General features: G+C 38.1%; 1 protein-coding gene across 5 annotated transcripts in view; it reads right to left on the reverse strand.

The window, feature by feature from the left end:
• cabin1 (calcineurin binding protein 1) overlaps positions 1-15,766 on the reverse strand; it is a 95,474-nt gene that overhangs the window by 77,240 nt on the left and 2,468 nt on the right. For all 5 annotated transcript variants that reach the window (XM_057355796.1, XM_057355795.1, XM_057355794.1 and 2 more), the window contains exons 5-20: positions 14,962-15,096; positions 13,524-13,704; positions 13,280-13,409; positions 13,049-13,198; positions 12,018-12,436; positions 11,320-11,491; positions 10,988-11,115; positions 10,688-10,905; positions 9,545-9,617; positions 9,258-9,445; positions 9,046-9,168; positions 8,109-8,306; positions 5,302-5,544; positions 5,064-5,217; positions 651-763; positions 252-404 (exon numbers count right to left, since the gene is read on the reverse strand). In XM_057355796.1, coding sequence (XP_057211779.1) covers positions 252-404; positions 651-763; positions 5,064-5,217; positions 5,302-5,544; positions 8,109-8,306; positions 9,046-9,168; positions 9,258-9,445; positions 9,545-9,617; positions 10,688-10,905; positions 10,988-11,115; positions 11,320-11,491; positions 12,018-12,436; positions 13,049-13,198; positions 13,280-13,409; positions 13,524-13,704; positions 14,962-15,096 — 2,778 coding nt within the window. The remainder of the gene's footprint in view (positions 1-251; positions 405-650; positions 764-5,063; positions 5,218-5,301; positions 5,545-8,108; positions 8,307-9,045; positions 9,169-9,257; positions 9,446-9,544; positions 9,618-10,687; positions 10,906-10,987; positions 11,116-11,319; positions 11,492-12,017; positions 12,437-13,048; positions 13,199-13,279; positions 13,410-13,523; positions 13,705-14,961; positions 15,097-15,766) is intronic.

Consider the following 15,766-nt stretch of genomic DNA (forward strand, 5'->3'; position numbering starts at 1 on the left):
GTGCGTGTGCGTGTTGTGTGTGTGGAGTGTTTTGTGTGTGGGTGTGTCTGTCTTCTGTGTTTCAACCTTTTCTTGTTTTTGCAGGTACAACTTTGATTGTTTTGCTTGTAGTCAATGTGTCTCATGTGCAGCTGCTTTGTAACAATGAAAATTGTAAAAGCGCTATATAAATAAAGTTGAGTTGAGTTGAATGGAGTCTGCTGCATACAACTGTAATGATTCTCATTTGTCAAACACAGTGTGTGTGTTACCTGTGGGGCAGAATGCTCCTCTAGGTATCGGGCTTTACTTTTCCTGGCCGGATAAGCATACAGACAATAGAAACACTGCTCCAGCGCTGTCTCCAGATCTTCTTTATACGGCAGATTCTCTTTTCCTGAGAGCTTCTCCTGCAATACACGAACCTAAAAGTACCCAAACACAAATGTACACGAATCCACAATAATTTTGCACAGAGAAGAAATTTCAACGTTTTTTTTATGTGGGACAGTTCAATGTGCAAAAAACGCACACATATATTTACTAACATTTGCTACTGCATGTTGATGTGAAATGAAACAAGCTGTCCATCTATCTGTCTTTCAATGCTGCACAGTAAATCCTAAGGACAGAAACTTTTATAAGAGGAAGGGATGGGTGCATAGACTCACAAAGAATTTGAGCAGAGATCCATCAGAGTTGCAACACCAGGACCGGCGGCCCAGACATTCATGTGCCGTGTTAAGAAGCATGAGAGACGAGGGCAGCAATGGGGTGTCCTTCTCTATACAACATAAACACACACACAGCTGCCTGATCAGTAGGGATGCCACAATACTCAATATAATATTGAACCGTTCGGTATGACCTCCACAGTAATTACATCCAAGTGAATTGCGGTTTTCCGGTTTGCCTTTAATTTTTTTTATATTGTATGCCCGTTGTACTAAAGTGATAATATCCAAATTTGGCACATCAAGAATGTATTTTTACACTGCATACGAAAGCAGCACATTCGCGTTGCTCTCAGCACATGCAGAAAGAGCGTCTCTTCTACCACGCCAAAGTCCGTTTAACAAAAGTGATGCCACTCGGTAACCTTTCGGACAGCTATTTACGTCATAGCAAGAGCGCCTCCAAGCAGCTATTTAGCATTGCATTTCTTCTAATTTACTGCAATGGCAGTGGCGCACCTTAATATATTTTCTTTGGCCTTTCCCATTGAGCGCACGTTTACTTCCATTACAGCAATCGCAAATTTTGCATTGCGTCATTTTAAATACTCTGATGCGCAAAACCTCTTCAAGAAGTTTATTTTACTGGCATGTTGATGAACAGTAAACCAAAAACTGCTGTGAGCTGCCAGTGTAAATCTTTACATTTATTCAATACACCAGGAATTTAAAGGTGCCAAAGAATTAATTGAAACAATATGCTATATTGTGCTCTGATATCTACATAGGTATGTGGCTTTATTAAGTGCAAAAATGATCCAGAAACGGTTTAACATGTCCTTTTACAACCCTAGGATTTGTGCCTAGAATGAAAAGGTCTGTTATTACCTTATTTGGAAGGGTCATGAATATTAATGTTGAGCTCTGCTCTGATTGGCTGTTTCGCTGCGAGGCTCATGCCACTAGCTCACACAGCAATGCTACTGTCAGACGTGAAATGGAAAAAGTGGATAAGATCACTGCTTACTGCTTGCGGCAGGGGTTCTAATGGTAATATAGTCGGAATTACCACCTTCTTAAATCAGTATCAAAACGTTGAGTGAAGCCTGCTTGATATGGTCCCAGGTTCGAAAAACGGTCCCATTCACTTTTGTTACGTGACTCTCGCTGCTCTGTGCTCCAAAGTGCATTGTAAACAAATATAAACAGGGCTTAATGGGCATATAAGCTCGCGCTGTGTAAAGAAGACGCGCATGAGTTTAACTGAGAAGTTTGCACTGGATAGATGACACACGCCTGACTTGATAACTGCCCAGCTCGGGCTGTATAAAGAAGACGTGTCTCTGTGCAGCTCTTGCCTAGACGCGCCTCACTTCATAACGTCGCGGCTTGTTTAAAGCGGCAGTCCGCAAGTTTTTTGGAGTAAAAATTAGCTAAAACCAATTGTTGAGCAAGTACATGAAAGAACGGTGTTTAAAACTGTGTCACTCACTACCCTTGCTGGATTCACCACGGAATGCTTGTAATAATGGTTTGTAATTTGCCGGGTCGACTTTTCCGGAGATCCTTATTTGGTGTCTTTTGTCTGCGCATCATTTCGACACATTCGTACACAGAACGAAGAGGATCCGGCTGCTAGCCAGAGCGTGGATGCGAGTGACAGGCGGTTTATAGCGTGTACTCACAACTGCTGGGTAGGATTTCATACAGCGTTTAGTATTATTTATGGCGGCGTTTAGTACTTTTACTTTTAAACGCCAAGCAGTGTTGACATCTGGGGATTCATCATTAGTGAAAAACAAGAAAGAACGAACTGAAGACGGTTTACAAAGAAACAGGGAATGTGATCGAACTCGTGCGAAAATTAATATTGGCAAGGCATTTCAAAGGTGGCGGGAACTCCGTGATCTGAAAGGATTGTAATGGGTGCAGACATCGCTTTATTTCTTCTGAACAGGTAAGACATTTCAATATTTCAATAGATAACACAAAAACCGTAGCGCACTTGTTGTGTTAATAGACGGGTACAGTTTCATTAGTTGTTCTTTCTCTGTTTATGTTCATTATGATAAATGTAATTTAAGCCCTATTCGCCTGGGATTAGTATTATCTGGGGACCTCGTGTGATTTAGAAATTACCTCCCCACATCTGTATTTCATTAGCACGGACAAGTGAAGCCTGTCATTTTAATCAAATTTACGGACTTATATCCCGGATATGATGGCAAGGCTTTGCATATAGTATATATAGTTGTATGGAGTATAATGATTTATGACCGTGCCTGTCAGCATTTGAGACCCGCATTCGGGGATCTTCTGTCCGGTTCGTGTTACGGGAGTTTCCATGAGAAATAACAAAATGACCCAGCACCCGAAATAATATCAAAACACTTCAACACAGCCTCCATTTGCACTATTTGTGTCTGTTTATGTTCTTATTTGTTTCGTGTTATATCATCTGCCATGTTATCTGTGTTTATTAGGGATGTAACGATTCACTCAGCTCACGATGCGATGCGATTCACGATTCTGATCTCACGATGCGATTTATTCACGATTTACTCACGATTTATTTTGAAAAAATAAGTTGAAACAAATTAGAAATGAACAACGTCCCTTGCATTATTTCTGAAATGCTTCACGTTTCTTTGTATGATAAAATAATGTTTTATTTCAAAGAACAAAACTAAACTGCAATTTTATAACAAATTAATAATAGAAAAAGTCTCTTTAATATAAACAAACTAATACTGTATGTGCTTTTCTTGGATTTTTTTGCATTTAAGAAATATCAGCATCCACGTTTAGGTTTGCAGTGAAAATAGCGGCCCCTGCTGTCCAAAAAATGTATTGCGATTCAGTTCAAGCCTCAACCGATTTGAATCGTCGCTCATTATAACCGATTTTCAACCGGCTCACGGTGAATCGTTACATCCCTAGTGTTTATTATGCGCAACTGACGTACAGTGAAGATTCTCACCGCTGCACTGTCACAGGCCACGACTCAAAACAGACTCATCCGCGCAGTTGAGCAGTGCCAAATCACAACTCACGTAAAGAAATATCTCCGCACATCACCTGCAGTAGCAATTACAAACTGAGATGGCGACAAGAGGCCAATCCTACGGACTGCCGCTTTAAAGAAGACAACTACTGTATGTCATCGTCCATCGCGAGGTTTCACTGTAGAGTGTAGACATCGTCCGATGCCAATTTGGTAGAAATCGCGCAACCCTAATCACAATACAGTACCTGTAGAACTTTCGGTGATTCGGCTGTGCACGTCCGGCTGGTCTAGAACATGGGTGGGTATATGCAACGTTGGGGGCGTACATCCCAACTCTAACGTCACAGTCGGTGTTATGTTTAGATTGGCCTGTTTTTCAGTGGTCTTTTGCATGCACACGATTAACACAAGGGGGAAACAATGGTGTTTGAGGCTCACCATATGTCATTTCCATGTACAGACCTCTTATTATTCATCTATGCCTAGGTAAATACTGTTTTCATTCTATGGCACCATTAAGTTGTTTTTTGCTTAAAGATAATAAAATAAATTTTACTAAGTAAAAGAAAGAGAATTTCAGTAAAACAATTGATGTTCCAGCATTGTGTAACTGAATATGTTTTGGTTTCATTTAAATTCTAAGTTTAAGATTATAAGTCTTTATTTGGGGGGCCGCAAAGCACTCTACACAAAGGGGGCCTTACACTAAAAAGTTTGAGAACCACTGATCTAGGAAAATGTCATTCTTCTTACTAACGATTCTGATATCACAGTGAAAACCAATACGCTATTGAGCACACAAGAAGTTGCATTACAATGACTACAAATGTTACCAAATTACACTAACAATGACAAATTTAGGGTTAAAAAAATCAATACAACAAAAGGAAAAGAACATTTTTTTTGTAATTTTATATTTAGTGAACACTACTGTAAGATACCTGAAAAACATCAAGAACTATTAAAACTAAAACTATTTAAACATTTGTTAATTGAAATCAATTAAAATATCAGCCTAAACATTATTTGAAAAACTTAAACAAAATTAGAAAAGTTGCCTCAGCATTAAGCTGAAATAAGTTTAAGTTGAGAAACTAAAATTTTTAATTGAAAATAAATAACTAAACAAAACTAAAACTAAAATAAAAGTGAATAAGTGAATAGAAAATTTCAACTTATATAGATATGTAAAAAAATCTAATATTAAAATGATACAGTATTTAATATTATATAGTATATAATAAGATATTATTAAAGCTAATTCAAAGTATAAATAAAAGTACAATAAACCTTAAAACAAAGCATAATAAATCAGCACATTTTTACTTAAACATTCAGAAATTCACAAAAAAAAGAATATGATATCCCAGGATATGCTATTGAACTCGAGTCTTCTTTCTTACCTTCATCATCTTCATCTGCAATTTGTTGCCGCAGCATGCAGTCAAACGCTGCCTCTTCCTGTTTGATGAGGTTGTACAGCAGAATCCATGGCAACAGCGATGAGAAATGAGCCTCTTTGAGGTCATCGGGTAATACCATACTGGTGGCTATCAACTAGAGAAAGAATATACACGAACACAACCATCAATAAAGACAAACATGAGAATAACACACAAACGTTCGGTCAAGCGCACACACCTGTATGAGGTTGTTGGCGAGGCGTGGGAGGTTCGTGGAGCGCGGGGTGTGGCTGAGCAGCTCGGGCTTGTCGGCGATGCAGATTTCGATGCCCTTCAGCAGGGCTGTGATGGTGGACACCCACTCTTCCTTAGCAGAGGGGCTGCTGGGTAATGCAGAGTTCAAGTGCTGATTGGCCTCGTTGAGAGACACTTCAGACGTCTCCATGCAAGAGCTGTAGTCTTTAAGCCGCAGCAGGGAACTCTGCGGAAAAAACTAAGCCGATGAATATGAGGTTGTGAGGTTAAGTGTCTGAAGATGCTATTAAAGCCGTCCTATTATGCCCTTCTACAAAATCTTGATTTTGTTTTGGTGTCTCCTAGAATACATTTACATTCTTTAAATTTCTTCTGAAATAACGACAAGTGTCGGCCACGCAGGTGTAAACTGTAAGAATGGTGTTGGGAGTCAGATAATGAAAATGTAGCTAAAGAACAAACAGATCAACCAGAACTTCATATTCAAGCATGACTTGAACAGAACATTTTAAAGTGATGATGTGTTTATTTAGTTATTGTCATCTACATTTCAAACGTGATGATATAAATGCCATTTAGCATAGGTATTTAATCGCATAGCGAACTGTAATCGAGTCGATTTATTTGCAATTCACTCAAACCATTTGTGTAGTTCTGAAAAGTGTGTTATCCCTTTAGAGTAGATATGAACTTTGTAACAGAACTTTTCCATGGTCTAACAGCAAAATGACGCACTAAATGTAAAAAAGCAGAATTCAAGAATTTAAGAATTTAGGGTATTCCATTAACACTTTTCTTAAAGCCTGTACATGAAATGCATTATAAAGGTATCCAAAATGATGACAACATTGAAATGCATTACATCAATAGAAATCATTGTGCATAAATATGTAAACGTGACAATGTCATTTAACCAGAGTAGTGAATATTTTGACACAAGCACATTTTTCAAGTATCTGTACTTTATCAGAGTGTTTTTACTTAACTACATTTTGTGCATTTACGCAAAAAAAAAAGACTTTAAAAGAGTAAGAAAGTACTACATTTGTCATGTTTTTAAGTATTAAAGGTAAAAGCAAAGGAAATGTACTTATGAGATGTAGTAGGGTAAAACGTATGACATTATTCTTGAATGTAGTGAAGTAGATTTTTTTACAAAGTAAAAAGAACAGATCATGTCAGACCCATGTGTTTTTTGAGGAGAACGTTCATGGCATTGTTTTGGTTTTGTAATGTCGTGTTCTCTCCGGCGTCGGTGTCGGTGGCCTTCCATACACCCTCTCCGGTCTGGTCTCTGTTCCCGCCCTCTCGTCTCCTCGTTATTGCTCATTTATTGTTTCATGCCCTTCACCTGTTCCCCTCTTGATTTATCCTCTTTATAATGCCCTTGTGTTTTCTGTCCTGTGCTGTGCTCATTTTTATTCGCGTGGTGTAAATCCCTGTGTCTTGTCAAGTTTAGTCTAGTGTAGTCATTTCGTAAATTATGTCAAGTGTTAACTGTAGTTCTTCTGTAAGTTTAGTTAGTCTTAGTCCTGTCCTGTCTTGTCATGTTATTATATTACCTTGTTTTGTTATGTTACCCCCTTGTGGGTTTTTTGGTTTTGTCTTTATTTATTAAATCTGCTGTCTGCACCTGGGTCCTCTGTCCTTGTGTCTCACCACCCCTCGTTTTATGACACAGATAAACTGTACATAAGTAGAATAAAATGCTTCTGTACTGCTTACCTTTAAATGAACAATTAACTTCTGAATTTAATTTATTACACATATTAATCTCTACACGTTTTCACGTTTATTATAATGCACTGCAAAAAAATGACATTCTTACTCAGCATTTGTGTCTTGTTTCATAGTACAATATCTAAACAATCTTTAATCAAGATACATTTTTCGACAAGAAAAGTGGCATAAGATATTTAATCTTGTTTTATGAAAGAAAATATAAGAATTATGAAGGTTTATGTTTAAAACAAGCTAAATAATCTGCCAATAAACTTCAATTACGTACTTAAGAACCCCATTGGCATTGGATTTTTGTTATTGTTTTAAACATAAACTTATTTAATTCTTAGTTATATTTTCTTTCATATAAAGACGATAACGTTTCACCGTGAGCAGGTTGAAAATCGATTTTAATATGTAACAAAGTCGGTTAAGATGTTAAATAAATCGCAATTCATGTTTTGAACAGCAGGGGCCGCTGTGTTTACTGCAAACTTGGTAATTGTGGATATGCTGATATTTATTATTCAATGTGTATGTATTATTCCATTTTTGGAATTTGTTTTAAATTGCAATTTAGTTTTGCTATTTGAATTGACGTAAAATATATTTTTATTTTTACAAAGAAATGTGCTGCATTTGAGACATAATAAAAGGGGCACAAATTGTTTCTAATTTGTCCCAACTTATTTTATTTTTTTTAATCATGAAAAATCGTCTCGTGAGATCAGTATTTTGAATCGCATTGCATCTGAGTGAATCATTACATCCCTACTAAACATCTTAGGTCACTTTTCTTGTCAAGTAAATGTATTTTGATTTAAGAAGTTTTTTATATTTTTCCTGAAAACAAGAAAAAAATGCTATTAGAATTCTATTTATTTACTTAATTTGAGCCACATTGCCATTTAATGCTTCAATTTAAATTTATAATGATATCATTTATTATAGGGACTTAATTTAATTCACTTACTCTACATACCAGTTACTTATCAAACAACATCTCATTGCATTTTTAATTGTAATATATTAAGTATCATGTTATGATGTGATGTGTGAATGATTCACCTGCAGTAGTAAGAGCTGGGCTGGTCTCTCAGGAGCAGAGCTGATGTAATCTAGCGCTTTGAGTCGTGTCGAGCCGGAGCCGAAGCTCAGCGTTGGTTGCAGTAACCGAACCACAGACTGATAATCTCCGCTATCAAACAGCCTCTGGATCTCCTCTAGAGTCTGACATCGCTCTAGAGACTTCAGCTTCTTCTCAATCTAGAGACAGAAAGGAAATAGTTGTCTATAAGGGGACATACCATTGAAAACGTCCTAGCTTTATTTTAAAAATAAAACACATTTTAATAAAACCATTTATGAAAGCTACAGATAACTCTCTTGGTTATATCATAACCCATAATAATTTTACCGCCAAAGAGAGAGCTGCAGTCTTCAAAGACAGAGAGAGAAAAACATAAAAAATATTTTCTGACTCTTTCTGTGGTATTAAAACAAACTACATTAACGGGATAGTTCACCCAAAAGAGAAAATTCTGTCATCATTTTTACTCACCCTCAAACCTGTATAAATGTCTTTGTTCTACTAAACACAAAGGAAGATATTTGGAAGAATGTCAGTAACCCAACTGATCTCACCACTCATCCCCATGGCTGTAAATGGGGGATAAAATCTGTTTGGCTACTGACATTCTTCCAAATATCTTCCTTTGTGTTCAGCAGAACAAAGAAATGTATACAGGTTTCGAACAACCGAGGCTGAGTACATGATCACAAAATTTTCATTTTAAGGTGAACTACTCCTTTAAGTTTGGCCTAATTTCACAATAATATTGCTTTATCAAGGTAATCTCTCTCTCTTTGCCTGGCTGGCTGGATGGTGACATTACCAAACAGCCGTAAATACTCAGTTCCTGTTTCTACTGATAAATAAAAGCTCGAGCAGGAATTAAATTGTCATTTGATGTGTGATTCTGTCCTATCGGCCTCGGCACGGTACCTCCTCTACAGAGATGGCAGAGTCCACGCTGAGGTTGGGCAAGTGGATGGTGATCTCGCTGCTCTGCCCTTTTAGCAGACCGACACACATGTCGTAACACTCAAGCGCCTCCTCCATGTCACCCTACAACGGCACATAAACATCCGCATGTTCACTTCACTGCAAAAAATATACTACGTACCGATGGTTTCTTTAACACAGACATGTTTGACCTGTAAGGCGATGTGTCGTGCTTTAAGCCAGTGAACTCTGACGGCAAAAGAGATCCAGTCGTTTTCAAACAGATCTCTCTGAGAGGATGCCATGGTCAGGAGAAACATGTCAGACTGAAAGCGAGCCTCCAGACCATCCGCATCCCCACAATCTCTTCCTGAACCAGACGCGCTCTTTCTTTGAGACACTACAGACATAAACGCATTTGTTTGAGGTTTAATTTTGTCATTTGCGAATAAAATCTGCAAGTGAAAGCCATGAGGAAGTTTGAATGACAGGTTCTTACTTATTTTGCCTTTTATCAAGGACTTCTGCTCCAGCTGCAGCTCCAGACAGCACAAACACATCCGCATCATTTCCTGTTTCACAAACACAAACACAAACACAAACCCTTTCAGACAAAAACAGATTTCACAGAAAACACATAATACTGTGACCCAATGTTCATAAATTATATTATGATTAATATTATGTAGGGATGCACCGATACCATTTTTTAAAGACCGATATTTTTTCTGGTACTCGCCGATACCGATACCTATAACCGATGCCTGTATAATGTACAATAATGTTAATAAACCAGTATCTTACTAGTACATTTTCTTTTTTTCTTTTGTTTTTAGGTCTACTTAAATTTAAGTACTATTTTTTTAATCAAGTAGCACAATTTTACTAGCACATTTACTTCAGTTTACTAAAGTAAACAATATACTCTGTGGTCAAATTATAAAAAATTTAAGGGGGGTGGTGTAGTAAAATGTGAGTGTATTATAACTTCAAGTCAAGTTCAAGTCAACCGGACTTTTATTTTGACGGGACCCCGCAAAGAGCGTTTGTTTAAATTAACCGGACTTTTATTTTGACGGATCGCCGCAAATGGTGTTTGTTTATGTGTTCGTGTCCTCGTGCAGTGAAACGCTGGCGCTGAAAGCTCCACAAGCACAATGCGTTCAGTACACGCAACCGCACCACTCTTTCACACACGGTAACGCAAAACAAGCAGAATACATATTTAAACAGTATCTGAATATTTCGTTAGCTGTTCAGCGCTAATTTCTTGTTAGGAAATGCCTGGATTCCTCGATTCCGTAAATTGCGGAAATCATAGGGCTCTATGTATGTCACGTTAGGTATCGGTGTGTCATTACGAGTACATGAGCTTGGTATCGGACCGATACTGGTATCGGTGCATCCCTAATATTATGTACATTATGTTCTCTGAGGATTAAATCCATGAGCCTGCTGTTGATAATAGTCTACCACTGAAGATACAGGAACCTACAATTTTCGACAGCTATCGACAATTTTGGTTGCAATTTTATATCAGACAGTCAGTGAGGAGCTTATGAGTGTGTCATCTGAGACATCAAGATGCTATCTGCCCAACATCACAAGCAATTGCTTTTCATGCGTCTCGATCTCATCGTACCTTTATGTGCTGGTTGCTGCAGTCCCTGAGCAGAGGATTGGGCAGCCCAGCGCTGTGTTTCCTCCAGCAGTTGAATATATCCAGCATCACTCCACTGAGTCCTGCAGGCCACTCTTCTAGAAACTTCTGGCCCACTGCCTTCAGATAACGCATCATCAGCTCCAGGATGCCGCCATTCTGCATGTTTGCCAGCAAGAACGCATTCACCTCCTTTCGCTCTGAGGAACAAACAGCCAAAATATTTAAAAATGAGAAAAATTCAAAGATAAAGAAAAAATGAGAGAAAAACTGTTGCTGTACCCGACTCTATAGAGGCTAAATACTCAGAGTTGGAGCCGAATCCACGGTTCAGCTGGGAATCAGGTTTGGCATCACACTGAGTGTCCATGTTACTGAGACTATCCTCATCATCTTCAAACTTTTTTAGCCTGGAAATAATGACCAACTTAATAAATAAAACACAGACAGGCTTCTGAAAACACATTTAGGATTAATTATGTGCAGCGAGACTTTGGACCAACGAGTCTTTACTGCAGTACCCAATGCAATGTAACAAAACGTTACAAAAAGTTTTGTTACGGTCAAAAACTTGACATATAAAGTGTTAGAATAAGTGAACTTAAAAAAAACACCTGGATGGGAGGAATTTGAGCAGAAGTTCTTGGAAGTCGATCCTCTCTTCTTTCTTGCATTTGGTATTACGGACACGTGCTGAGCGTCTCTTTGCAGTTTCTACATTTTCCTCCACCACACGTTTTCTCTTGGTGCCTTTTCTCGCTTTATCACTCAATGCGGCGTCCAGAGCTGTGAGGTGAACACCAGTGATATTAGTGTCATAGTGTGACTTTATATGATTTACAACTACACAACAAAAAAAACAACTGATCAGGAATTCAGGCTCTTTAAAGCTGCTGAAAGTCCTGCGTCGATAAGTGGATAATGTCTCCAAATGTTCTACTATCCACTATCTGTCAAACAAACAAAAAGTGCTGACACCAACTCGTGTCATTTGTTGAGGCTGGGAAAAGTCTGGGTGCCGTTTTAAATGATGCTAGCATGTGTTAGCATAATGCTAACATGATTTGCATTTGTTGTCATAATGCTAAACTGATTTAACATTCGTTAACATGTTTTAAGGGTCACTAAGGTGCTCCATTTGTTGCTAGGCATTGTTAGGGTCTATAGGGTCAGGATCTGATAGATTCAAGTGTTTAGCAAAAACAAAAAATCATGTGACCAACGAATTAAAAAATGTTGGATTACCTGCAGCTCTGAATCTTAGTTAGTACGTTAGTATGGGTGTATGCATGTTGTGTGCATTCAGACTGACCGGCAGAAGTAACCATGGCAACAGCAGCATCCTCAGTTGCGTTGGTGGCAGAAACAGTGACTGTGGTTGTGGTGGTCACCTCGATTACATTCTGGTTTTGTGGTTCCCCTTCAGGAGCACTGTGCTGGGCTTGTGGCTGAAAGGAGGGATCGGTTGGTGGGGGGAGACTGGAGCTTGGGCTGCTGGGAGCAGGAGGTGGTGCGGAGGGTGCTTGAGGCAGAGCGACCGGCACTGGGGGCTGAGGGGGGTCTGAAGAAACAACGACTGTGGCCGCAGGTGTGCTGGAGGGCATCTGGAGGAGGCAGTCTGGGTCACGGTACATTGACAAGTCGATTCTGCGGCCAAAGTCGGGCCGTGGGACCAGGCAAGCATTCTGGTGTTTGTACATGGCAAGGAAACTTTCACCCACACTCTTCCATCTGTCACGTGAGGGACAAATCTTTGTAAAAACTGAAAGCCTACAAATTTATTCAGTAGTTGCTAATTCAGAAATTAAAAAAACTTGGTCACAACATTACAATCACACTGTTTTAACATGAGGGTTGCATGATTTGTCATGATGCAAACATGAATTAACATGATATTAACTAGCTAACAAGTTTTAACATGAAATACCATGATGATACCATAATTTAATATGATACTAGAATGTGTTAGCATGATGTTAACATGATAACATAACGCTAACATGATTTAACAGTCGTTAACATGCATTAACATGATTTAGCATAATGCTAACATGATTTAGCATTCGTTAACATGTTTTTACATGATGTTAGCATGTGTTAGTATAATGTTAACATGATTTAACATTCGTTAACATGTAATAACATGATAGGTTGTAGCTGGTCACTAGGGTGCTGCATCTGGTTGCTAGGCGTTGTTATGATCTATTAGCTGTTTACTGTGTGTTGGTAAAGTATTCTAGCTTGTTACTAGGAAATGTTAGATTGCAACATAACAGAATATTAATAAAGGATGAGGAAAATGACCCTAAACTTAACGGTAGTGTAGTAGTATCATGAACTCACGTGAAGTATTTGATCGGCTCAACCAGTTGCAGATCAGTCACTGGGTGTCGTGTCAGTTTAGCCTGTCTCTGTCTCCTGAGCTCCAGCGCATCCTCTACGATACTGTGAGCCTCCTCCTCATCTACATCACCATACTGCGCTGACACATCACTGCAACCAAAAAACACAAACAGAAGAGTTACCTACAGTTTCTGCTTTAAAAGCATCACTTTTAAACATCAAGGTGCATACAGTTTAGAGAACATCTTCATAGAGTCTCGTCTGAGGCAGGGCTGCTCCTCAAAGATCTTCTCTTTCAGCACATGTCCCTTACTGAAACCCACATCTTTCTCTAGAGCCTTACAGATGTAATAAAGACAACCTGCAGGAAAAGCAGATGGGCATGACACTGACTGGATTGTCAATTAAAAAGTAAGTAGAGAATGTCAATGAATGTAAGTGGATCACAGTTTAATGTAGCTGTTTTTAGACTCACAGCTGTAGTCACTGAGGGCGTAGAGGACTGTGATCAGGCTGTCCAGACAGGGCCAGTGGTCTGGGTTACAGCGTAAGCCCACCTCAAAAGCATGACGGGCCAATGACATACTCGCCTTTTTCAATGCCAGCCTTCCCATTTTATACCACATATTCACATCTGTGGAGTCCAGCATGACAGCCTGCAAGACAAACATACACATTCACCCATCAACTGTTTCCATTTACAGCACAATGCTGGGCATGCTTGGACTACAATCGTTCTTTTATAAACCTTGACAATGATCAATATGGACAAGAGCGATGGCTACAATCAAATGTCAGGTTTAACTTCCGTATGTATGTTTTTTTTTAGTTAAAGTGAAACGTTTTACCCATTTGATATCCTATATCTAAAACGAATAACTAGAAATAGGAAAACACTTTGTTTTTGGTGAAATTTCTCATTTGTCTCCACATACAACACTGTAGTTTACTAGTATTTACTATAATAAACCGTAGTAAACGGCAGCATCCTGTATAATATTATAGTACTAGGCTTTGTTAATGTACACTACAGTATTCTGTAATATATAGAGAATCAAAGTTTAGTACTGTTTTGAAGTGTATTAAATACTGTAATAAACTTTAATATTTACTATGGTAAGGTTCAGAAACACTAAAGACCGTTTCATTGGATGCGCGCGCCGGGACTGCAGTTAACTTCCGGTCTGTGTTTGGCTAGTGTCTAAGAATATAACTATTTATATTTTATTTAATTAATGTTAATAATAATTTGTATTATTATATTATTGTACAATAATTGTATTAAAGAAACGATTTGTTGAATTTTTTTGTATGTTCATTTTATTAAATAAACAATTTGTTGAATGGGTCCTGTAGTTTTAACGCAACCGTATGGTACATTGACATCTAGCGGTTGAACTTGGTATCGGAGTCTAAATTCAAAATATTGGAGAGACAAGTTTAGCCAAGTAACGGTTCTTTTCATTTTCTTTCGATTGTTATCAGAAATAATCTACAGGTACTTTATTGTTTGTGAATGTGTACGGGAAGTTAAGGGCTGCCCACGAATGCGCGCATGCGCAGGAACGTTTGTTTATGTTGTTGCTTTGAAACCATCTATAGCATCTAGGAATTGTATTCCCGTTTGTAAACTACACAATTTTGCCCATTACATCAATAAAGTATTTTGTTTTATTCAATATAGTTTGTTTGTTCGTTCAAAATTACAAACAGTTAACAGTTGTTTTTGATGTAATATCTCTTCAAGGATCTATGATCTCGCTGCACAATGCATTTTTCAGACTTCCTTTTATTCCACTTTTGAAGCTGTCAAATAACACAAGATAGTTTGTTGCAACTTGCAAGGTCAAAGTTTCTTCAGGTTGGAGAAGTTCTGATTGTTGTGCTGCAGAAGTTGCCTGCATGTGTTTTACCTGCACATAGAAATCCATGGCAGTGTCGATGTCATCTTTGAGCACCGCAAGGCTAGCCAAGTTTTTATAGGTGGAATATTTCAACATCAGCCCCGGATGCTTGAGTCCAACTTTCTCATCTTCAGACGCCACTGCCTGGTGCATTTCAAGAAAAGAAAGTTTAAAATTAAAAACAAAGAAAATGTTCTTGCAACATATCAGGAATGTCACCCTCAACACAGTTTGTACAGAGCTACAACGGACAGGAGGATCTTCAGGGAATAAGTCTAAGCAACAGACTTGACAAATCTAGACAAATAGTGCTCCTATAGACCACTTTACTTTTACAGTCTTTTTTGTAGGAATGTAACGATTCACCATGAGCCAGTTGAAAATCGATTATATTATGTGATGATTCAAGTCGGTTGAGATGTTGAATGAATCGCAATACATGTTTTGAACAGCAGGGGCCGCTGTGTTTACTGCGAACTTGAAAACGTGGATATGCTGATATTTCTTTAAAAAAACAAAACAAATCTTAAAGAGTCTTTTGTATTCTTCATTTTTTATTTGATTTGAAATTTGCAATTGCAATTTAGTTTTGTTTTCTGACATGATCATATTTTTATTTTACAAAGAAATGTGCAGCATTTTAGAAACAATAAAAGGGCACTTGTTCATTTCATATTTGTCTCATTTTGTAAACAAGAATCGTAAAAATTGTATTGTGAATCATATCGTACCATGAGCTGAGTAAATCGTTACATCCCTACTTTTTTGTCATTGTGACATACAGCTATCATTTTTTGTAATTGTGTAAATGTAC

Source organism: Triplophysa rosa, linkage group LG17, assembly GCF_024868665.1.
Source record: "Triplophysa rosa linkage group LG17, Trosa_1v2, whole genome shotgun sequence".
Lineage (NCBI taxonomy): Eukaryota > Metazoa > Chordata > Actinopteri > Cypriniformes > Nemacheilidae > Triplophysa > Triplophysa rosa.